Source organism: Heterodontus francisci, chromosome 16 (genome assembly GCF_036365525.1).
Source record: "Heterodontus francisci isolate sHetFra1 chromosome 16, sHetFra1.hap1, whole genome shotgun sequence".
Classification (NCBI taxonomy): domain Eukaryota; kingdom Metazoa; phylum Chordata; class Chondrichthyes; order Heterodontiformes; family Heterodontidae; genus Heterodontus; species Heterodontus francisci.
The window spans coordinates 85,685,823-85,709,673 of record NC_090386.1 but is presented as its reverse complement, the minus strand read 5'-3'; the positions used below and the strand labels follow the sequence as shown (position 1 = coordinate 85,709,673).

At 42.9% G+C, this 23,851-nt stretch overlaps 1 protein-coding gene across 1 annotated transcript in view; it reads right to left on the bottom strand.

Moving 5' to 3' along the window:
* Nucleotides 1–276: 276 nt before the first annotated feature.
* The window catches only part of top1a (DNA topoisomerase Ia), a 98,785-nt gene continuing 75,210 nt past the window's right edge, over nucleotides 277–23,851 (bottom strand). The window contains exons 17-21 of the mRNA XM_068048508.1: nucleotides 20,336–20,450; nucleotides 19,201–19,328; nucleotides 17,296–17,390; nucleotides 16,314–16,463; nucleotides 277–5,569 (exon numbers count right to left, since the gene is read on the bottom strand). Coding sequence (XP_067904609.1) covers nucleotides 5,467–5,569; nucleotides 16,314–16,463; nucleotides 17,296–17,390; nucleotides 19,201–19,328; nucleotides 20,336–20,450 — 591 coding nt within the window. The 3' untranslated portion in view covers nucleotides 277–5,466. The remainder of the gene's footprint in view (nucleotides 5,570–16,313; nucleotides 16,464–17,295; nucleotides 17,391–19,200; nucleotides 19,329–20,335; nucleotides 20,451–23,851) is intronic.

The window sequence follows — 23,851 nt, the reverse complement described above, 5'->3', positions numbered from 1 at the left end:
TCAGTAGTCGAATACCACTGCATTTACATTGATTGGTCTAGCTGCAAAATTATGAGTGCCAAAGTGGCAGCATATAAACAACTCAAGTCACCTCAAAATCTCCACTGACTGCTTCACATGAGCATTAACAGAAGATGCGGAAATGGTATCTTACGTGGAGGGGTGAGGGGGATCTAAAAGGAAAATGAGAAATAATGAAAGGCAGCAAAACATTAGGATCCTTTCAAAAATCTAAACCTTCCCTGCCAACAGGCATACATTCACACCAGGCTCTGCTACATTCATAGTGTACAATGTGTTTATTTAAAAATACAAATGAGCACAGTTCATTGCAGTATGTTAAATTTACAGAAATAATCTGTAAAAAAAGAGAATCCTGGTACACATCAGTCCGTGAATACTAGCCCATCAGTAAAGCACATACTAAATAGGATTTTAGGCAGGAGGAAAAAAAGAAAAATGTAAATTTTCTCCATTACAATTCAGACTGAATAAGCATCTTTTAATATATATATTTATATATATGTTGGCCAGTTTCACAAGTACATGATAAATGTGCTACAACAGTTCAACAATGATTCATAGACATGGAACAGGAAAACCTAACTGGATAGCTGAAGCACAGGAACGTGCTAGGATTGGTGCCCAAAACAGGTTGCTGACACAGCAGCACACTGTGTAAATGCTAAAAGAACTCCAGTTTAAAACATAAATTAAAAAGCCTGCATTTTTAAACCAAGCAGCTTAATTCACATTTGGCTCAATAACCCTGTCTGAATGAAGCAGTCATGATCAAAGCAGCAACGCATCTTCCCCACCCTCTCCCCCAATATCAGGTCTACAAGTTGAGAACTTTTAACATTTCATCTCCTATAGAGGATATTTTTAAACAACCACCTCTTTCCTACTATAACTGCGAGGTTTTTTTTTTGGGGGGGGGGGGGGGGGTGGAAAGAGGGAGGAGTAGGAGAAAGAGAAGGGAGGATGAATATTGCGACAGTATTCAAAAGGAGCTTAAAATGGAAGCAGATTTTGGATAAGATACAGCATAATACAGGCTACCCTTAAGGATTCTATAGCTCCAGCTTAGCCATTAGTGAAGGAGTTTTAGATGTTGGTAAAACAGTGGTACAGGCAGAGATTGCAGAGCACAGCAGGGCACATGCCCACTGCAGATGCATTTATTTTGTAAACAGAGAATTTCCTAAGTTATAATGCTCTCCAACAGCTACTCTGTCCCACTGGTGGCTTGCCTTCTGTTGGTACAAGTGGATGCTGATTTAGTACAGCAGTTTCTGCTACCTATCAACACCGGGTAGCTTTCAATAGGAGAACATAGTTTACACCACATAGTGGACCACTCAGATTTCAGGTTTTAAAATCATCTCTCCTATAAAAAGTTGGGGCTGCTTCAGGTACTATCTAAAGCCCTCAAGCTATGGGTCATTGTCCTCAATGAAAAACTTGGTACATCAATTGGATTCATCCCCACCCCAAGTCACCCAACGCACCAACCTGGACAATGTGCAAACAGCTGTACCCCAGCAGGATTTGTCACCTCTGAAAAGTGGGTGTTGATGGGGGTGAGGAGGAGGTAAAGAAAAGGACATCTAGACCTCCACTCGCTATTTCACTACTTAAGCTTTATGGCAACTCCTACCAGGTTAGAGGATGTTATCTAGTCTTGACAAGCAAATGCGTGGCTTTGAAGCATCATGATGTGGACAATGGTGATTACATTAGCAAGCCACACACATTTTCTACTTTTTGTTACGGTTCAAAATTGTATACGATTATCCAGAGTGTTGGTCCTGAGCAATTAACACTTCCATCCAGTGTCAGCTTCAAGTATTAGTTCACATATAGCACAAGTTAAGATGCAAACTACAGCTTTCTCTACAATACTCCAAAATAATTGCATTTTATCCCAAAACCAAAAGATTACCATCCCCTTTCTACCCTGCATGGATTGTTTTTTCCCCCCACGAGCTCTCCTCGTGGCTTTTGAGTGAAGCTAACCATCAGTGCAGAATTAGGAGTTATTTGGCGGTTGGGATGTATACCCACCAAGGAGCCGGTTGAGCCTGTCCTTAATGCAGGAGAACGAGGGAGGTTTAAAAAAAAAAGGAAACTTTCATCCCATCAATCCAGGACAGATTTGAGTTCAGGTCCAAACAGTAAAAAAGGCAGTCATCCTAACTCACTGTGCTTGTCCTGTTTTCAATCCTTCTCCCCAACTCAAATCCTTTCTCATTACAGCCATCGTGTAGAATTTGGAAATAAAGCTGCCAAATGTAATTTTTTAAAAAAGAAAAGGCTCAATTATCAAAGGTAGGCTTTAAAAACAGTTCTTAAATTGCACAGATAAAACATTAAAATCCGTTACAATTAATATAGAAAACATTAAAATCGAATACCATTTAGATTGCTCATGGATGTGGCACCACACTTGCTACCACAGACGTCAGGAAGCCACATTGATAGAAAGCGCACATGAAGTGGCAGTGAACTCTCTCCAGAGAAGGGTGTATGGAGAGAGCTGGGTGACCAAATGCAAGAAATCTACAGAACACATGCTTGGATTAGTTAGTTAGGGGTAATTTTTTTCTCTCCCTTCTGTTGATCTCAAAGTTGAACAAGTACCACCATAAAAAAAAAACCTTCTGGCTCTGACCAATCCTCCCTGCACAAATTTAAAAAAAAACTGCACTGTCAAAATTTGAGAGAAAATAAATAAGGACCTCACTTCTGTTTCAGGTTACTGGGTCAGCTGTCCAGTTAGGCTACAATGACGTAGAGTTTTAAATGGAAAAAGTCACCAATACTGGAATTGTAGGCAAGTTCATTCTGGTACCCTTTCTCTCGCGCGCGCACTCTCTAACCTGAGTTGAAGCATTAAAAAGTTGCATGTCTCATAAAAACAAAAAAGGAAAACCATTCACAGTTAAAAAGAAAAAAATTCAACTTAAACCCGTGGACACATTTAAATCAAGTCCCCTTACTCTTTGGTGACAGGGCCTCTAAACTCGAGTTAACTTGTCTACTCCTGTTTCCCCAAGTCAAGCTGAAATGTTTTTTTAAATTTTATAAATACAACAAAATACATATTCACAGCAATAAAGGCCTCTTAAGATGTCCTCTTCTCAAAATGGTTCCAAAGATCGGATATAATTATTTAGAGACAACTCAAATAGTTACTCGGAGTGCAAGGAGCCTTTAAAATGCACGACGAGGAAGAAAGTACTAATTAACAGCACACCTTTTAAATTAATTACAATTGTTAAGTAAATTAAACCTCAAGCTGTAGATACTTCCTCATCGACAAAAGTCTGAAAGAAAATTAAACCTACAGCTTACAACTACGTGAGCCTCAATGGGCTTGAAGTTGCTGTTGGATGTTAGTTACTATCCAATAACTCTGTCTAAAAAGGATTTCATCTCAGTCACAGAAAAGGAAACCACTTTTTTTTTTAAAAAAAGGGTAAGAAACAAGCACACACCAGACAAAAAAAGTCACTGCTTACCAAATGCTCTGGAAGCGACATCCATTACCCCAGCCACTTTACTTTGCTAGTTACTCTAGCATGGGAGGTGCTACAAATCACTTATGACAGATATCAGTACAGTTTCACAGTTTTTACATAGTGCTTTGGGGATTGCTTCCCCTCCCTCCCGCAAAAAAGGAATGTCTTTTTAAAATTTCTTGATGGTCCATTTATACGTTGTAAAATTTGAAACAAAGTTAGCATTCCACAATAAAAACAAGAAATGCTGGAAATACTCAGCAGGTCTGGCAGCATCTGTGGAGAGAAAAGCTGAGTTAATGTTTCAGGTCAGTGACCTTTCATCAGAACTGACCTGAAACGTTAACTCTGCTTCTCTCCACAAATGCTGCCAAACCTGCTGAGTATTTCTAGCATTTCTTGTTTTTATTTCAAATTTCCAGCATCTGCAGTATTTTGCTTTTATTTTATAACATTCCACAATCTGTTTTGACCAATTAAATGCTCAGAAACCAAATGAAACCAAGCCAATGGTAGCCATGGCATATCTCTCTCCCTTGCTACTCCCCATTTCCTGTTGAAAGAAATCACATTTTAAAACTCCCAGAGCAACAATTGGAGATTGAAAGACCACAACTGTTCCAACACATGGCTCACAAGGCACTAGTCATACAGCAACTGGAGCAGTCATTCCCTCCCGCCATCCTGCACAGCAAAGGAGAGTTTCAAATCAAAAGGTCTTTGAAGTTCAGCCAATCGTCCTGATCAAAGTGACCCAAAATTTATCCCAGTGGGGGTTCTTGCAGGCCCAGTGAGGAAGGTTTCTTTAATCCCCTTCTGACAACTCTTATTGGGTTTTACCTGCAAGTAAAGAAGGAATCATTCTAAACAGTTAAAACAAATGAGTTTTAAAAACAAATTTCAGCACAGGGATTTAAATAAATCACAAATCCATCCATTTAAAACCAAATGCACGACCAATTTATATTGGCGAGGGATATATGCAATGCACATTCCCAGTGGCAGAGCAAGTTAAGTGGGGAAAGGGGCCACAGCCACCCCATACAAATTAATGACTGTCGCCCAATGCAACAGTGGAGGACAAACTTGGTTTCTTATCAGTCTTTGGCCTACAAGTCTGTGTGGTTCCCTGCTTTGCCTTCAGTCCAGGCTAAAGCAGCATTCCCCAGCTCGGTCACCAACTACAGCCTTCCCAGAACTCTCAGCTGCTACTGCTCCCCACTTTGTCTCTGGCCCGGAGAGCACGGAGGGGTCTACCCCTTAGAAACAGAGGGTTACAGTTGCTCGCCAAGGGCACTTCTTACAGGTTGAGTCAGCCAAATCTGGAATTCAACCTGATCGGCCCCTCCCCATCCTAAATAATTGACCCTGGCTCTGCCACTGCAAATTCAGAATAAAACACATTCTTATACAAACTGTCCTTTTGGTAAAATCTAAAACCTTTCTCTCATGTTAAATCCACATATACAATCATTTTGCACAGTTAAAAATCAAACCAAACCGAATGCTCGACCTGGATTCACACTCCAGTTAGCTGGTTTAGGGCACAGGTCAGTGACAAATGTTAAAAGATTTAAAAAAAAACACCCTTTAAGAGAAACACAGGATAGTGAGCGTTCAGTCTCCAGTTCAGGTCGAACAGTCACTGATTCTTCCCCACGGTTCAGCAGTGACCAGTTTTAAAGCAGGTGTACTTTGATTTTATTTTTAAAACAGGACTGCAGTTCTCAATTTAAAAAAAAGTTATTGCAAGGTTCTAACAGTATAAATGCACCAATCTAATCAGTGCGAATATATATATATATTTGTTTTGCTTTTCTTCCTCTTAGAACAGTAGCTACAGAACCAGAGTTTTTCCTTTTTCCTCATTAGATAAAAATGTATCTCCTCCAGCTCAGAGTGGCTTAGGCCGGGTCACACTCAGCTTCAGCCACATCAATGGTTAAAATTCAAAGTCTTCATCGGCCATATCAATGGCCCAGGCGAACTTCTCACGCTGGGTTTTGTTGTAGATCTTCTCGGTCGGGATGCCCCATTTCTTACACCTATTAAAAAAAAAAGTGAGGGGGAAAAACACACACAAAGAAGGGTCAATAAACATTGGAGGAGGCCTCAGACTCCTATCAGTTTCTAATAAGCCAACATATTTTTCTGCAAAGCAGCCAGTGGGCAAAGTGCTTGAAAACACTGACATACTGAGAGGCAGGATGCTGTCTCTCCACCCTGGACCCAAACACCCCACATTATTTCCTTTCTGGTCAGTTCTGGTGGCCTCTATTGAGGTTAGAACTGAAATTTAGTTTTGCAGGAGGCAGATGGGAGACCATCCATTAACCCAAAACATGCTCACTTTCTGGTGGTTGGCAATAGTTTGCAGCAGAGAGAAGGGGAGGCAGACAGGAGGACAAGTACAGGATTTATACTAGAACTGTTAATTATGTCCAATTTTTCTGTGCTAACAAAAGCTATCAACCATTCCCTGCATCCGTTCAACAAAAAACACTGCAAACTGCAGCAGTCACAATAATACTCCTACCTAGGGAGGAATCGCAGCCCTCCCCTCACCCACCAATATAAACATTGGCTCATCTCATATCTGATAAGTTTGGCGAGTTTAAGCCCCACAACAGGGCCAAGTGATAATTTAGTGCAATACTAAAAAAAGTGTTGCAATGTCAAATATGCCGTATTTTGACTGAGTTATTAAATCAAAGTTCTACTGATGTTCTGATCTTAAGATTCATGAAATGAGATCTGCAGCTTTGACTGTTACCCACAGGAACCAGGGTGCAAGTGGGTTTGTAAGGAAGAGTTCTGATGTCCCGACAAGTATACAAGGAACCGAACAAATCCTCAATCCCCTCCTTTAACTGCTCAGGAGAACCGTCTGAAGTTTTGCCTCTCGGTGTAGGTGATGGAATGTGATGACTGACCCAGCTCACCAAACGGTCTTACACCAACTGGTCTGGATCAAAATTAAATTATTTTGCTATCACTTGATTATCTTGCCCTCAAGCTGCTGAGAGAGAGAGTTAACTAACTCTTTCTTGCTGATCATTACAGGGGAAGCCAGATCACATCAGGCAGTCAACACTATTAGTTACAACTCAACTTAAAAGTTAAATACATGTAAACTTAATCAGTTACCTAGCAACTGAGTAGCAAACCAAAAATGAACAAAGCCACTTAGCAAGTAGCAAAAAGTTACACAGGGAATTCAGTGCATTACTAAGTCAGTGTTAATGGAAGTATTAGCTACAGCAGTGCCACAAGCCTGAGGGTCCTAACTTGGCAAGATTACTTGAAGAATAATTCTTTAAATCGCTGACAATATTAATAGCTTCGGAAATCTTTTCGACTAAATAGTTCATCTACAAACTCATTATCTCTCAGCAGTGAGATGATTTGGGTCCCTGGGACACAGGTCGTAGCTTTTGGAATGTTGTGCCGATGAAACCCCTTTGTGACAAGATTATCGGTCTCACTTGGATCTTCAGTTCTGACTGAACCCACATTACACACGAGTCACAATATCCAAGCTGGCTTCCCTCTCATCTTTCCTCAACCACAGACTACTCGCGACTAAGAGACACTCTTCTTACTCTACCTGTAAACCTATTATACCTGTTAGGTAAGGGTTCTGAAAAGAGAGGAAATAATCTTCTGATTAACACAGACAAATAAAAACTGCCACTTCTACCAAGTACAAGGAAAAGCTCTGCTTCTGAGTGACCAGTGTCAAAAAGGCGCTCCCCTTTTGTGTCAATTATTACTAACAAGTCAGTATTGAAGCATTAGAGGTCAGCTCCACTTTAACACCCCCTCTTACCTTTACAAGGACCTACACAAATGCAAGGCATCATGATCTGTTTAAGACTCGCCAAGCGTTTCCTTTCAGGACCCAAGCTAGGACAAATAACGTTATGATTCAATTGCTTAAAAGCCTGTATTAACTACTCCACAGGACAGAGAGCTGAACTCTGTTCTGCATGGGCATCCTGAGGCAGTTTAAAGCACATTTCCTCTATAAACATCAAAGACTATCTTTTGGTCAATTTAAGGGCATTGTTCCAAAAGGTTCATTCAATATTGGTGACCTATGCAAACTTGCATCTAAACTTTTTTGTTCATTGCGTACAAAGCCAAATATTTTCGCAGCCAAGTCGAATTCTAATACACAGACCACGCTCTTAAACCTTGAATTAATACATGTTCTCAGCCAAATTAATCAATCAATTACTAATTATGTTCCACGCAAATATTTTTGCAATTGTGAAAACTGGGCCAGTGATACTCACATCCCAAGAATGAAAAGTGAGGCCAATAGTTAATGAGAAAACACTGCAAAAAAAAAATAAATCCACCAGCTTTCTCTCTGAATAGTCTGATGTTTTAAAAGCTACCCAATCATTCGCTCACTCAGGTCTCACACCCACTCTCCACAATTCATAAAAACAATGAATGCGTTGGGAAGCCAATTCACAATTAGGGAACTGTCATGTGCATTACAACCAGAGCCAAGGAAAATAAACGTTCAACAGCTCACAGGTCTCATCATATTTGAAGACAGCCTATTTCAGCCCATCCATTTGGAAAAACCTTTCAAGTCCCCACCAACAACCCACCCTCCCCCCCACCCCATCTCTCTGGTTCCTAAATGAATCTGGAGCTTCCACCAACTCTATCTGGGAGCCCATTCTAAGTCATTAACAGTCCTAAAAACTTCCTGACATGCTTTTGCTATCTCTCGACTCAAATATTATAATGCTCTCCTGGCCAGCCTCCCAACATCGAACCTCCATAAACTTGAGCTCATCCAAAACATCGCTCCCTGTATCCTAACTCGCACCAAGTTTCATTCACCCGTCACCCCCCAACCTTACTGATTCACAGAGGCTTCTGGTTCAACACCTCAAATCTATAATCCTCATCCTTGTTTCAAATCCCTCCGTGCCTTATCCTTCCCCATCTCAAACCTCCTCCAACCGCCTGAGATTTTCTGAGTGTCACCACTGGCAGCCATGCCTTCAGCTTCCTAGGCCACAAAATCTGGAATCCCCTCTCTACAGCTCCTTTTAGGATGTTCCTTAACCACCTTGATCAAGCTTTTGTCATCTGCCCCAATATTTCCTTATGTGAATGGGTGTTAAGTTTTGTTTGATAATGCTCCTGTGAAGTTCTGTGGGACATTTTACATGTTAAAAGGAGCTACAGAAATGGAAATCATTTAACTCACTATGGATTTCTCAAGTTGCTCCCTCATAATCAACCACCTTTTCTGGATCAATTGCTGAGCAGTTTGAAAAAGCTGGCACACCATTGGCTTTCTGCAGTCAATAGTCTGTTTAAAAGCAGATCCAGGCAACTCCACAATCCATACAACTTATTACCACTAAAAAATGGTAAGAGACAAGGAAGGCAAAGAAAAATCTTTTACAATCAAATTCTAAATATTACCCCATTCTGCAACATTCCATCTACTCTCACAGATACCAGACAAATATGTTGGTGTATTTGGAATAATGAAGTTATTGCATTTGGTTTCCTTTTAGACTAAACCCAACTGCATTCCATAAAAAGGAACAAACATATTCCTTAAAGAAAAGGAGCTTTGATTGAAAATGCCACGTTCTACTTGTTGCAAGAACCTACCAGCCTGTGTTCATGGTGGGACAGAACCCCTGGACAGGTGTGGAAATTCATATGATATCTCCTAGGTAGGAATATCCTACATTGCACCCAGCTGCAGCCACCTCATTTCCATTATTGACAATTTTTCCCTTCCATTCACAGAATCTCAGAATTGTTATGGCACAGAAGGAGGCCATTCGGCCAGTCAAGTCTGTACTGGCTTTCTGAAAGAGCAATGCACCTAGTGCCACACTCCTGCCTTCTCCCCATAGCCATGCAATATTCTTCCTGGACAGATAATAATTCAATTCCCTCTTGAATGCCTTGATTGAACCTGCCTCTACCACATTCTCAGGCAGTGTACTCCTGATCCTAACCACTCGCTGCGTGAAAAAGTCCTTCCTCTTGTCTCCATTGCTTCTTTTGCCAATTACCCTAAAATCTGTGCCCTCCTGTTACTGATCCTTCCACCAATGGGAACAGTTTTTCCCCATCTTGTCTGCCCAGACCCCTCATGATTTGGAATACCTCTATCAAATCTCCTCTCAACGGAAACAGTCCCAACTTCTTCAATCTAATCATGTAACTGAAGTTCCTTATCCCTGGAACCATTCTCATGAACCTTTTCCGCAATCTCTCTAATGCCTTCACATCTTTCCAAAAGAGACATGCCTAGAAGGGGACACAATTTTCAGTTGAGGCCAAACCAGTGGTTTATACAAGTTTAACATAACTTCCTTGCTTTTGCACTCTACGCTCTAATTAATAAATCCTAGGACACTGTATGCTTTATTAACTGCTCTCTCAACCCGTCCTGCCGCCAATGACTTATGCACATGTACATCTGCACACCCATTTAGAATTGCACCCTTTACTTTATATTGTTTCGCCGTGTTCTTCCGACCAAAATGAATCACTTCACACTTCCCTGCATTAAATTTCATCTGCCACTTATTCATCCATTCTACCAACCCATGTCCTCTTGACGTTCTACACTATGCTCCTCATTGTCCACAATGTTTCCAAGTTTCATAACATCCGCAAATTTTGACGTTTTTCCCTGTACACCAAGGTCTAGGTCATTAATAGAGATTAGGAAGAGCAAGGGTCTTGATACTGACCCCTGGGGAATTTCACTACAAACCATCCTCCAGTCTGAAAAACATCCATTAACCACCACTCTGTTTCCGGTCATTCAGCCAATTTCGTCTTCATGTTGCTACTGCCCCTTTTATTCCACGAGCTATTACTTTGCTCACAAGTCTGTTGTACAGCACTTTATCAAATCAAATGCTTTTTGGAAGTCCATGTACACCACATCAACAACATTACCCTGATCAACCCTCTCTGTTACAGGAAGCCTGGAAGGAACTGAAGAATGGACTTAGGAGAGCTAGAAGGGGACATGAAAAAGTCTTGGCGGGTAGGATTAAGGAAAATCCCAAGGCGTTCTACACTTATGTGAGGAACAAGAGGATGGCCAGAGTGAGGGTAGGGCCAATCAGGGTTAGTGGAGGGAACTTGTGCCTGGAGTCGGAGGAGGTAGGGGAGGTCCTAAATGAATACTTTGCTTCAGTATTCACTAGTGAGAGGGACCTGGTCGTTTGTGAGGACAGCGTGAAACAGGCTGATATGCTCGAACAGGTTGATGTTAAGAGGGAGGATGTGCTGGAAATGTTGAAAGACAGGAGGACAGATAGGTCCCCGGGGCCAGACGGGATTGACCCAAGGATACTATGGAAAGCGAGGGAAGAGATTGCCACGCCTTTGGCAATGATCTTTGCGTCCTCACTGTCCACTGGAGTAGTACCAGATGATTGGAGGGTGGCAAATGTTATTCCCTTGTTCAAGAAAGGGAATAGGGATAACCCTGGGAATTATAGACCAGTCAGTCTTACGTCGGTATTGGGCAAATTATTGGAGAGGACTCTGAGAGACAGGATTTATGATTATTTGGAAAAGCATAGTTTGATTAGAGACAGTCAGCATGGCTTTGAGGGGGGCAGGTCATGCCTCACAAGCCTTATTGAATTCTTTGAAGATGTGACAAAACACGTTGATGAAGGAAGAGCAGTGGATGTGGTGTATATGGATTTTAGCAAGGCGTTTGATAAGGTTCCCCATGGTAGGCTCATTCAGAAAGTAAGCAGGCATGGGATACAGGGAAAGTTGGCTGTCTGGATACAAAATTGGCTGGCCCATAGAAGACAGAGGGTGGTAGAAGATGGAAAGTATTCAGCATGGAGCTCGGTGACCAGTGGTGTTCCACAAGGATCTGTTCTGGGACCTCTGCTCTTTGTGATTTTTATAAATGACTTGGATGAGGAAGTGGAAGGCTGGGTTAGCAAGTTTGCCGATGACACGAAGGCTGCTGGAGTTGTGGATAGTGTGGAAGGCTGTTCTAGGTTGCAACGGGACATTGACAGGATGCAGAGCTGGGCTGAGAAGTGGCAGATGGAGTTCAACCTGGAAAAGTGTGAAGTGATTCATTTTGGAAGGTCGAATTTGAATGCAGAATACAGACTTAAAGACAGGATTCTTGGTAGTGTGGAGGAACAGAGGGATCTTGGGGTCCAGGTCCATAGATCGCTCAAAGTTGCCACCCAAGTTGATAGGGTTGTTAAGAAGGCGTATGGTGTGTTGGCTTTCATTAACAGGGGGATTGAGTTTAAGAGCCGCGAGGTTATGCTGCAGCTCTATAAAGCCCTGGTTAGACCACACTTGGAATATTGTGTTCAGTTCTGGTCGCCTCATAATAGGAAGGATGTGGAAGCTTTAGACAGGGTGCAGAGGAGATTTACCAGGATGCTACCTGGACTGGAGGGCATGTCTTACGAAGAAAGGTTGAGGGTGCTAGGGCTTTTCTCATTGGAACGAAGAAGGATGAGAGGTGACATGATAGAGGGGTACAAGATGATGAAAGGCATAGATAGAGTGGATAGCCAGAGACTTTTTCCCAGGGTGGAAAGGGCTATCACCAGGGGGCATAATTTTAAGGTGATTGGAGGAAGGTTTCGGGGAGATGTCAGAGGTAGGTTCTTTACACAGAGAGTGGTGGGTGCGTGGAATGCACTGCCAGCGGTGGTAGTAGAAGAAGATACATTAGGGACATTTAAGCGACTCTTGGATAGGTACATGGATGATAGTAGAATGAAGGGTATGTAGGTAGTTTGAGTAGGTTAAAGGTTCGGCACAACATCGTGGGCCGAAGGGCCTATAGTGTGCTGTACTGTTCTATGTTCTAAAAAGCTCCAGTAAGTTAGTTAAACACAATTTGCCCTTAGCAAATCCATGCTGGCTTTCCTTAATTAACCTACATTTGCCCAAGTGACTATTAATTTGGTTCCAAATTATTGTTTCAAGCAGCATCCCCATCACCGAGTTTAAACTGACTAGCCAGTAGATGCTGGGCTTACCTTTACACCCTTTTTAAACAATGGTGTAACATTTGCATTTCTCCAGTCCTCAGGCACCATACCGAGCCGAAGGAAGACTGGAAAATGATGGCCAGGACTTCCACTATTTCCGCTCTCACTTCCCTCAGATGCTTGGATGCATTTCATCCGGTCCTGCTACCTTATCAACTTTAAGTACAGATAACCTATCCAATACCTCCTGATCAATTTTAAATCCTTCAAGTGTCTGAATTAACTCCTTTTTCAATATGACCTGTGCAGCATCTTCTTCCTTGGTAAAGACAGATGCAAATTATTAATACTTCAGCTGTGCCCCCTCACTCCATGTATAAATCCCCTTTTAGGTCCCTAATTGGCCCTGCTCCTCTTTTTAACACCCTTTTACTATCTATCTGCCTATAGAAGACTTTTGGATTCCCTGTTATGTTAGTTGCCAGTCTCTTTTCATACTCTCTGCTCTTATTTGCTTTTTCACTTCCACTCTGAACATTCTATGCTCAGCCTGGTTCTCGGTTGTACTATCCACCTGACATCTGTCATAAGCACACTTTCTTCAATCTTAAGCTCTATCTCTTTCGTCATTCAGGGGACTCTGAATTTGTTTGCCCTACCTTTACCCTTTGTGGGAAAATACCTCGACTGTGCCTCAGTTCTCTTCTTTAAAGAGAGCCCACTGTTCAGTTACTATTTTGTTTGCCAACCTTTGACTCCAATTTTTCTGGCCCAGGTCCATTCTTTGCCCAATGAGGTTGGCTTTCCCCCAGTTAATTATTCTTACTCTGCATTGTTCCTTGTCCTTTTCTTACAATACAATGATCACTGTCCCCCAAATGTTCCCCTACTGACTTGGCCCACTTCATTCCCAAGAACCAGGTCTAGTACTGCCTTCTTTCTGCCTTCGGGTCACTGACCCGAAACGTTAACTCTGCTTCTCTTTCCACAGATGCTGCCAGACCTGCTGAGTGATTCCAGCATTTCTTGTAACATCAACGCAAGCTCGAGGAACAGCATCTCACCTACCGATTAGGCACACTACAGCCTGCCGGACTGAACATTGAGTTCAATAATTTCAGAGCATGACAGCCCCCCATTTTACTTTCATTTTTAGTTATTTTTTCTTCCTTTGTTTTTTTCTTTCTTTTTTACTACTTTTTTTGCATTTATTTCATTTCATCTTAGTTTGTTCCGTTTGCTTACCCACTGTTTTTTTCAGGTTTGCACTTGCTGTTCAATATTCAGTGTATTCACACCTAATCTGTACTAATGCTTTGTCTTTCAACACACCATTAACATATTGTTTGCCTGTTCTCCGTGACCTTTTGGTCAGCTATGTGGCCTGGTCCAATCTGCACCTTCTCCTTTGTTATCTCTTGCCCCACCCCCACCTCACTTGCTTATAATCTGTGACTTTTCTAATATTTGTCAGTTCCGAAGAAGGGTCACTGACCCGAAACGTTAACTCTGCTTCTCTTTCCAGATGCTGCCAGACCTGCTGAGTGATTCCAGCATTTCTTGTTTTTGTTTCTGCCTTCTTTCTTGTTGGACTTGAAACATGCTGTAGAAAATTTTCCTGAACACACTCTAGGAACTCCTGCCCCTCTCTGCCCTTTACATTACTACTATTCCAGTCTATACTCAGATAATTTAAAGTCATTATAACTACTTTATAATTCTTGCACCTCTGATTTCCTTGCAAATTTGTTCCTCTACATCTTTACCACTAGTGGCCTGAGGACTAGATCGAGCAACCTAATGACAACTTTTTTGTTCCTCAGCTCTAACCAAACAGATTCTGTCCTTGAACCCTCTAGGACATCCTCTCTCTCTAGCACTGTAATGTTCTCCTTAAATCAATAATGCCACCCCTCCCCCCTTTCCTGAACACCTTGTATCCAGGAATATTTAATACCCAGTCCTGCCCTTCTTTGAGCCAGGTTTCTGTTATCATCATGTCATATTTCCACATGGCAATCTGCGCCTATAACTCACCAATCTTATTTACCACTCTGCACATTCACATACCTGTGCAGTAACCCTAATTTAGACTTAGTTTCTCCCTTACTCTGAGCCTACCTAATTACTTCCTACTTTAGTGCTAGGTGTCTCTCCCAGTCTTCTGTGCACCTTGCTAATTCCTCTTATATTACTTCCTGACTGATCCCTGAGATGGCAAGATTGTCCTATGAGGAGAGATTGAGGAGGTTAGGCCTACATTCTCTCGAGTTTAGAAGAATGAGAGGTGATCTCACTGAAACATACAACATTCTTACAGGGCTCGACAGGGTAGATGCAGGAAAGATGTTTCCCCTGGCTGGGGAGTCCAGAACCAGTGTGGACAGTCTCAGAATAAGGTGCAGGCCATTTAGGACTGAGATGAGGAGGAATTTCTGCATTCAGAGGGTGGTGAATCTTAGGAATTCTCTACCCCAGAGGGCAGTGGAGGCTCAGAAATTGAGTATATTAAAGACAGAGATCAATAGATTTCTAGATATTAAAGATATCAAGGGATATAGGGTTAGTGGAGGAAATGGTTTTGAGGTAGATGATCAGCCATGATCTAGTTGAATGGCGGAGTAGGCTCCTATGTTCCTATACTCACGTGCCTGATACTGGGAGTAATCCAGAGATTACTACTTTTGAGGTCCTGCTTGCTAAATTTCCTACCTAGCTCCCTAAATTCTGACAGCAGGACCACATCCCTCTTTCTGTTTACGTTGTTGGTACCAATGTGGACCATGACTGCTGGCTGTTCACCCTCCCACCTCAGGGTGCTTTGCAGCCAGTGACATCCTTGACCCTGGCATCAGGGAGGCAACACATCTTCCTGGATTCACATCTGCGGCTACAGAAACACCTGTCTATTCCCCCAACTATCGAATCTCCTATCACTATTGCTCTTCCAGTCTTCTTTGTGCCCCCTGTACAGCCAAGCCTACTGTGGTGCCAGGGACTTGGCTCTGACTGCACTCCCCAGATGAACCATCACTTTTTATCAGTAGCCACCACAGATTTTCAGTGCCTGCTGTTAATTCACACGACCGTAGCAACAGAAAGCAATACAAATGACATGGAATAACATGGTCAGCGATTTAATGACTTTGAGCTGGAAGCAGCTCTGAAAGGAAAGCACAAAAACAGGAAATTGTAGGAAATTCAGGGTCCCTGAAGAATCTAAATTTAAGATAGCAAATGACTGACACAACACATGAAGCTCGTAAGATCCTTGACTTTGAAGAGCCAAAGCTTTGCAAATAGGAAGGATCCAGAAAATTCTTTTCCTTGATATATACTTTGAATGCCGTACAACTGTAGGAAATCTAGAAAAATACTTCCACTTGGAGGATACTCCTTGAAAATCAAAAGGATCTGAAACTGCAGAGAAAATCTATTTGGGGCATTTTAAGTTTCAGATCTCAAATCAGGAGCTGCTGACACTCATGGGCTGACAACAGGTTTCCTTCAGCCCTCTTCCATCAACAGACCACCAGGGACTGGCACAGTAATGATGGGCCTAATGTCCTCCTTCCGTGTTGTTAATTTTCTATGATTCTTTGAATGGGTGCGGATTAACACTTATACGGAGGAGCTAAATCCTTCCTTCATTAGAAATTATGGACGTGGTCAAATATCCATCGTCCATATTCTGGTTATTGGACAGCTGTTTAACACTTTCTTCCAAAATCTTGAATAGCATCTTGGGTTGCCAAGGAAACTTCACCTAGGAGGAGCCTTGTGCACTTACCAAGCAATGCTGATCCTAGGATCCAGGTAGTTGAGTTTGGAAGTCCCAAGAGCTATCTGCTTATTCTCTTCCCGGTCAGTAGCCTGAACTTCCAATTTCATCAACTGGTCTTCAAGCCGCTGGACAGCTTTCTTCTTACTTTCCACAGATCTGCGTGGAAAAGACGCAAGTTATTACGAGGAGCTCTCTCTTTCTATCGAGAGTTCATTATCCACAATGCACAGCCCTGTTACGTTATCACTGTAACAAAGGAATATCTTAAGATTAGTGGGAACACCTGAACAATAGAAGTAAAACCAAGGGCCTAAAAAAAACAGAGCAGATAAATTAAAGGCTACTAATTAAGGACGGGCTGTCCAAAGGTAGGAGCACAGGCCCACAAAAACCAGTGAAACAGTCTGTACTGCCTCGCATTTTATGGCTTGTCAGATTGAACTCAATAGGTCTGACAGTCTGAAGAAAGTGTAAACAATCTAAATCATTCTGTAGCTTAATAAAAGGGTGCTCTGATGGGAATTTAATTATGCTGAATTAGTTGGTTGCCTTCCCATAAAGTGGGTTGGGACATCCTTAGGTCATGAAAGGCGCTATGGAAAAACAAGTTCTTTCTTTACCTGATATCGTGTGGCCTTCTAGGAACTATGGGCTATAACTATATGATGCAAACAGCAACCCCCCCCCCCCCCCCCCAAGTTTGGATACCTTGAATTAAGGGGTATTCTCATTTGGAGTAGTCTTCCTAACAGGTGAGGGGTACCTTAAAATGTCTGTTGCAATGGTAGTTGGGGTGGGGTAAGGAGTAAGGAATGTGTTTAGATAATTTATACTGAACTCATGTGTATGCCAGACTCCAATTCAGTTACTGTTAGGCTACATCACCAAATTGACCTTAATGCAGTAAATAGAACAGAAGCTTGGCAATGGTTGCTCATTCAGCTTTGTGTTTTTTTTTTAAAAAAGCAAGTTTGTATACACTGCTTACTTTCTACATTTTTCATCTTTTCTAACTTTATAGTCAGCTTTGGCACCTTTCAGCTCTCTCCTGGCCAGTCCAATTTGTTCTTTCTTTGCATCGATCTAAAGACAAAAAGGAGAAAACATGAACTTGAACACAACAGAAAACTCAGATTTTCAAAACAAATCGAAGATTTCACCCAAAGTTATCTCGAAGGTGATGCCTGGAGAGCAGGGTGAACAATAACCTATTATACTGTTGATAGGCCACTGAATATACAACTAGACAATCACATTCTCCTGGTCTCAGACTGTACACATCTTGGGCTATAAACTACAACTCAGATGACTTAAGTAAAATTAAACAAAACGTGAGAGCAAAAATAAATTTCACTTGAATATTTCATGGTAAAGTTCATACTTTTAAATGCTCTCTGCAGTGTTTGAAACAAAATCAGGCATTCGTTAAACACTTTAACATGAAGAAAGTTGGGGCACTGGCAGTACAGGAAGAAACGGAAAGGGAATCGATGAACCATGAAATGTGTCATTCTTGCAGCCAAGTAAATCAGCCTCTGGTTAAGAGTCATCACAGAGACTTCTAAAAGTACTACAGAGGTGTCCGCAGAGCCAGGTTCCATCCCCAAAGTCAGCTGCATGTCCAACAACCCAAGACCCCTTCTGTTGACACAACTGGTCGCACTTGAATAGCTTAGATAACTAGTAAATGAAATAAGATTGTAAATAGAAGATCAGTGATAAATGTTTAAATATATTAGGACTGGAAACCAGATTGATTTCCAGTCACAAGCAGTAACTGGCCTTGTTCACCCCACTTGCTACTTCCCATCAATATGGCTGAAATTCAAATCTCACTATGGAGAACCTCAGGCACAGACCCATTTCTTCATATTCTGCAGCATGTCTTGTACAACATTAATTAGATCTATAGAAAACTGGTAATGCAAAAGATTGCATTTATAATGCTGTAAAAACATCCCAAGGTGCTTCACAGGAGGGTTTCCAAACAAAATTTGATACGGACACAATAAGGCAACTTGGACAAGTGACCAAAAGCTTGGTCAGAAGTAAGCAGCATCTTAAAAGGAAGAGAGGGAGAGAAGCAGAGATGTTTAGGGAGGGAATTCCAGAGCTTGGATCTAGACAGCTGGAAGCACGGCCACCAACAGTCCAGCAATTAAAATTGGGATGCACAAGTGGCCAGAATTGGAAGAGCACAGACATCAAGAGGGCTGTACAGGTTACAGAGATAGGGAGGTGGGGGTGAGGAGGGGGCCATGGAGGGATATGAAAACAAGGATGAAAATTTTTTTACATTTGAGTTGCAGCGGGATTGGGCATGAATAAAGGTCAGTGCTCAAAGGTGTGGTGTGAACAGGACTGAGCGCGCATTATGGTCCAGTTTTAGATGAGCTCAAGTTTATGGAGGGTGCAAGGTTAGCCAGGAGAGCACTAGAATGGTCAAGTCTAGAGGGAACAAAGGCATGGATGAGGGAATCAGCAGATGAGTCAATGGTCTGGCCTACATTTCCTTTGCAAATTTCCTCCCTTTACTTGAAATCCCAGGTTCTTGCAGGTGTACAGTCCCAGCAGCATCAGGCTGGTGGCCATTCTTCATATGCGTGTCAACAGATTATTTGACCATCGAAGGCATCACAACTGACAACATCCAATTCTCACCAGATATCCACACACAGGGATTATTGGATACTGGGTAGGTGCAGGAACCCTGGCTGATATTCCCACTTCCTAGCACAGCTGGAGAGGCCAACTGAGATCACTTAACAACAAAGTGGGAATCAAACCTTGGTCTGTATGGCTCATTACGGCTCCAGGTAGAAAGTAACTGGTTCTTTTAAACAGCTGCTTATTTTGCACAGGGAATGGGGATGGGGAAAAAGTTCCTACTCACTTTGGTCTGCAGATTTTGCATCGACTTTTCAAATGTTTTTGGAGGTGCCCTCTGATGGTTACAAAGGATAGCAACAGCTCGGTTGGCACGATTGTACGAAAGTATTTTTGCTGCAACATTTTCATCCGCTATAGAGAAACAAAGACAGATTATTAGGAGCTGTGCAGTCACAATGAAGTGCAGCACAGATCACAGTTTGCAGTCACTCGCATATCAGTACAAGGTCACAGTACTGCCACCTTGAATTTTTAATGTTATTCAATATATAAACATATCAACGCCAATAAATGCTGAATAAAAGTACTATGGCAGTGACTGCGAGGCACAAATCGTCCCCAAATTCTTCGCCCGAGTCAAACCAAGATTTAATTAAGTGTGCCAAGCTTTGCTCTTGCAATTTAGGTCACCTGAATCCCTCTCCAGGATCACTAGTCTGGCATCACTCCAAAGGTATTCTTCATTCTAGATTTAAATCTCACCATTTAGTTTACTTTAGTTTAGTTTAGAGATACAGCACTGAAACAGGCCCTTCGGCCCACCGAGTCTGTGCTGACCATCAACCACCCATTTTTACTAATCCTACACTATTCCCATATTCCTACCACATCCCCACCTGTCCCTATATTCCCCTACCACCTACCTACACTAGGGGCAATTTATAATGGCCAATTTACCCATCAACCTGCAAGTCTTTTGGCTGTGGGAGGAAACCGGAGCACCCGGAGAAAACCCACGCAGACACAGGGAGAACTTGCAAACTCCACACAGGCAATACCCAGAATTGAACCCGGGTCGCTGGAGCTGTGAGGCTGCGGTGCTAACCACTGCGCTGCCCATTTGCAGGAGGTTTTGGACAAAAATCAAAAGAAAAGATTTTTGATTCACTAACTAAAGCATTTCAAAAGACAAGAAATTGTACAGCAACACACGATCAGAACTGATCATCCAAATACATCAAGACAATGTCTGAGCCTGGTCTCATCTTGAAGCAACTAAACCAGTACTTAAAAGGTTTTCCCCTTCCCCAATCCAACAGCAACATTAGTAAACTGGACAGGATGGGGTGGGAGAGGAGAGCAGCTCTGGCCTCTGGCAATGGTGTCAACATACAGATAACATTGCAACCTGCACTTACGGTTGGTCAGTTCCTTCAGCTGCTGCTGCAGTGTGATAGAAGCATTGTAGGTACGGAACACTTTAGCAGTAAGTCCGTCCATTAGTTCTTGAAGATGCTTGTTGAGGATTGAAGTCTGTATACAAAAGAAATGAGGAGTCAGTAAAACATGTACGAAATAGCATATTAATTAGAACCTGGAGACTAAGAATAAAATCAGTGTTAAATAGAATTATTTTGCACAACTTTCTATGAAGTTCCTTCATATGACACAAGTTCCAACCCCACATCAGCATGTGAATAAATGAAATTAGGAAGATTTCTAGAATAATATTTTCACTCAAACAACAGCAACTTAAACTGTGCCCCGTTTAAACCATGGGTGAAGGAAGGTGCCCGAAGTAATTCTTTGGCCTCCTTGTCTCGAGAGACAATGGGTAAGCGCCTGGAGGTGGTCAGTGGTTTGTGAAGCAGCGCCTGGAGTGGCTATAAAGGCCAATTCTAGAGTGACAGACTCTTCCACAGGTGATGCATTTAAAATTGGTTGTCCGGGCTGTTACACATTTGGCTTTCTCCTTGCGCTTCTGTCTTTTTTCCTGTCAACTGCTAAGTCTCTTCGACTCGCCACGCTTTAGCCCCGCCTTTATGGTTGCCCGCCAGCTCTGGCGATTGCTGGCAACTGACTCCCACGACTTGTGATCAATGTCACAGGACTTCATGTTGCGTTTGCAGACGTCTTTAAAGCGGAGACAAGGATGGCCAGTGGGTCTGATACCAGTGACGAGCTCGCCGTACAATGTGTCCTTGGGGATCCTGCCATCTTACATGCGGCTCACATGGCCAAGCCATCTCAGGCGCTGCTGGCTTAGTAGGGTGTATATGCTGGGGATATTGGCCACCTCGAGGACTTCTGTGTTGGAGATACGGTCCTGCCACCTGATGCCAAGTATTCTCCGGAGGCAGCGAAGATGCAATGAATTGAGACGTCACTCTTGGCTGACGTACGTTGTCCAGGCCTTGCTGGCGTAGAGCAAGGTACTGAGGACACAGGCTTGATACACTTGGACTTTTGTGTTCCGTGTCAGTGCGCCATTTTCCCACACTCTCTTGGCCAGTCTGGACATAGCAGAGGAAGCCTTTCCCATGCGCTTGTTGAATTCTGCATCGAGAGACAGGTTACTGGTGATAGTTGAGCCTAGGTAGGTGAACTCTTGAACCACTTCCAGAGCGTGGTCGCCAATATTTAGGGATGGGGCATTGCTGACATCCTGTCCCATGATGTTCGTTTTCTTGAGGCTGATGGTTAGGCCAAATTTGGTGCAGGCAGCCGCAATCCTGTCGATGATGCTCTGCAGACACTCTTCAGTGTGAGATGTTAATGCAGCATAGTCAGCAAAGAGGAGTTCCCTGATGAGGACTTTCCGTACTTCGGTCTTCGTTCTTCGAGGGGCAAGGCTGAACAACCTGCCACCTGATCTTGTGTGGAGGAAAAATCCTTCTTCTGAAGACTTCTGAAGCCGGGGGCGGCACAGTGGTTAGCACCGCAGCCTCACAGCTCCAGCGACCCGGGTTCAATTCTGGGTACTGCCTGTGTGGAGTTTGCAAGTTCTCCCTGTGTCTGCGTGGGTTTCCTCCAGGTGCTCCAGTTTCCTCCCACAGCCAAAGACTTGCAGGTTGATAGGTAAATTGGCCATTGTAAATTGCCCCTAGTATAGGTAGGTGGTAGGGAAATATAGGGACAGGTGGGGATGTGGTAGGAATATGGAATTAGTGTAGGATTAGTATAAATGGGTGGTTGATGGTCGGCACAGACTCGGTGGGCCGAAGGGCCTGTTTCAGTGCTGTATCTCGAAACTAAACTAAAACGCATGTGAGAGCAGCAGGGAGAAGATCCCAAACAGTGTAGGTGCGAGAACACAGCCCTGTTTCACGCTACTCAGGATAGGAAAGGGGCCGCTATGCTGAATTGTGCCTTTCATATTGTCATGGAATGAGGTGATGATAGTTAGTAGCTTCGGTGGGCATCCAATCTTTTCTAGTAGTCTGGAGAGACCACGTCTGCTGACGAGGTCAAAGGCTTTGGTGAGATCAATGAGAGCAACGTAGAGGGGCATCTGTTGTTCACAGCATTTCTCCTGTAGCTGGCGAAGAGAGAACAGCATGTCAATGGTCGATCTCTCTGCTCGAAAGCCACACTGTGCCTCAGGGTAGACACGCTCAGCCAGCTTCTGGAGCCTGTTTAAAGCGACTCGAGCAAAGACTTTCTCCACTATGCTGAGCAGGGAGATTCCACGGTAGTTGTTGCAGTCACCGCGGTCACCCTTGTTCTTATAGAGGGTGATGATATTGGCATCGCGCATGTCCTGTGGCACTGCTCCCTCGTCCCAGCACAGGTAAAGCAGTTCGTACAGTGCTTAAAGTATAGCAGGCTTGGCACTCTTGATTTTAGGGGTCATGCCATCCTTCCCAGGGGCTTTTCCGCCAGCTGGAGAATCAATGGCATCACCGAGTTCCGATTTTGTTGGCTGTACGTCCAGCTCATCCATGACTGGCAGAGACTGGGCTGCATTGAGGGCGGTCTCAGTGACAACATTTTCCCTGGAGTACAGTTCTAGGTAGCATTCCACCCAGCTGTCCATTTACATGCATTTCAATGTGAAAAATTAGAGGAATTGAATTTTTTTTTTAAAACTCACCCAGAGGATATTGAGCAGAGCATATGACTAACAAGTCTGCATGAGTGTGCCAGAAATGCTGGGCCAGGAGAGAATCAACTGGGTACACGTGTATAGGTTTTGAGCTGCTAGTTACATCACTGATTGCTATCAGAGAGCAAATCTGGTTAACAGGATATAACTAAAGCCCAGGTTATTCAGTGAAGATGCCAGATGGATCCCATGTGTGTTCAATTTACGAGTGGTTTTTCTGAGGGGGGATAAAAGAAGAAAAAAGACTGCGGATGCATTTGAAACACAGCTGTGGGCTGCACCACTTAAAATGGCAATGGACATTCCTTAAAAATTGTAATTTTAGGACAATAAGGGCAGCAAACTATAATAAATGGTTCCATCTCCCATTACAATATTTCTACTCCTCTCCTACACTAGTGACTACACTTCACAAGTATTTTATTAGCTGCAAAGTGATTTGGAACATCCCAAGGTTGTGAAAGGCACTATATAAATAACGGCCTTTATTTTTAAAAAAGCCAAAGCCACCAATATATTTTGTCCAACGTGTTCTCAACCAGTGGCAGATGCCGCTTGCATATTAAAAACCTCATTCAAAATCCACCCCCCTGACCTAAAAGGGTACAACCATTCTCTCCCATCTTTCCTCTATACCACAGGGCCTACATTCCTGGTGGCTAAAGTAGTAGTCCTGGAATGGGCCAACATATTGAGGCACTGTTCCCTTTTCTGTAGGAAGTACTGGATCTCTACTGAGCACCTTCCTAAAGTTACACAAGAGTGTCAGTAGATGGCAACATGGATTAGGGAGAAAAGCCAAATATGCTATCCATGCAGTTTTGGTACA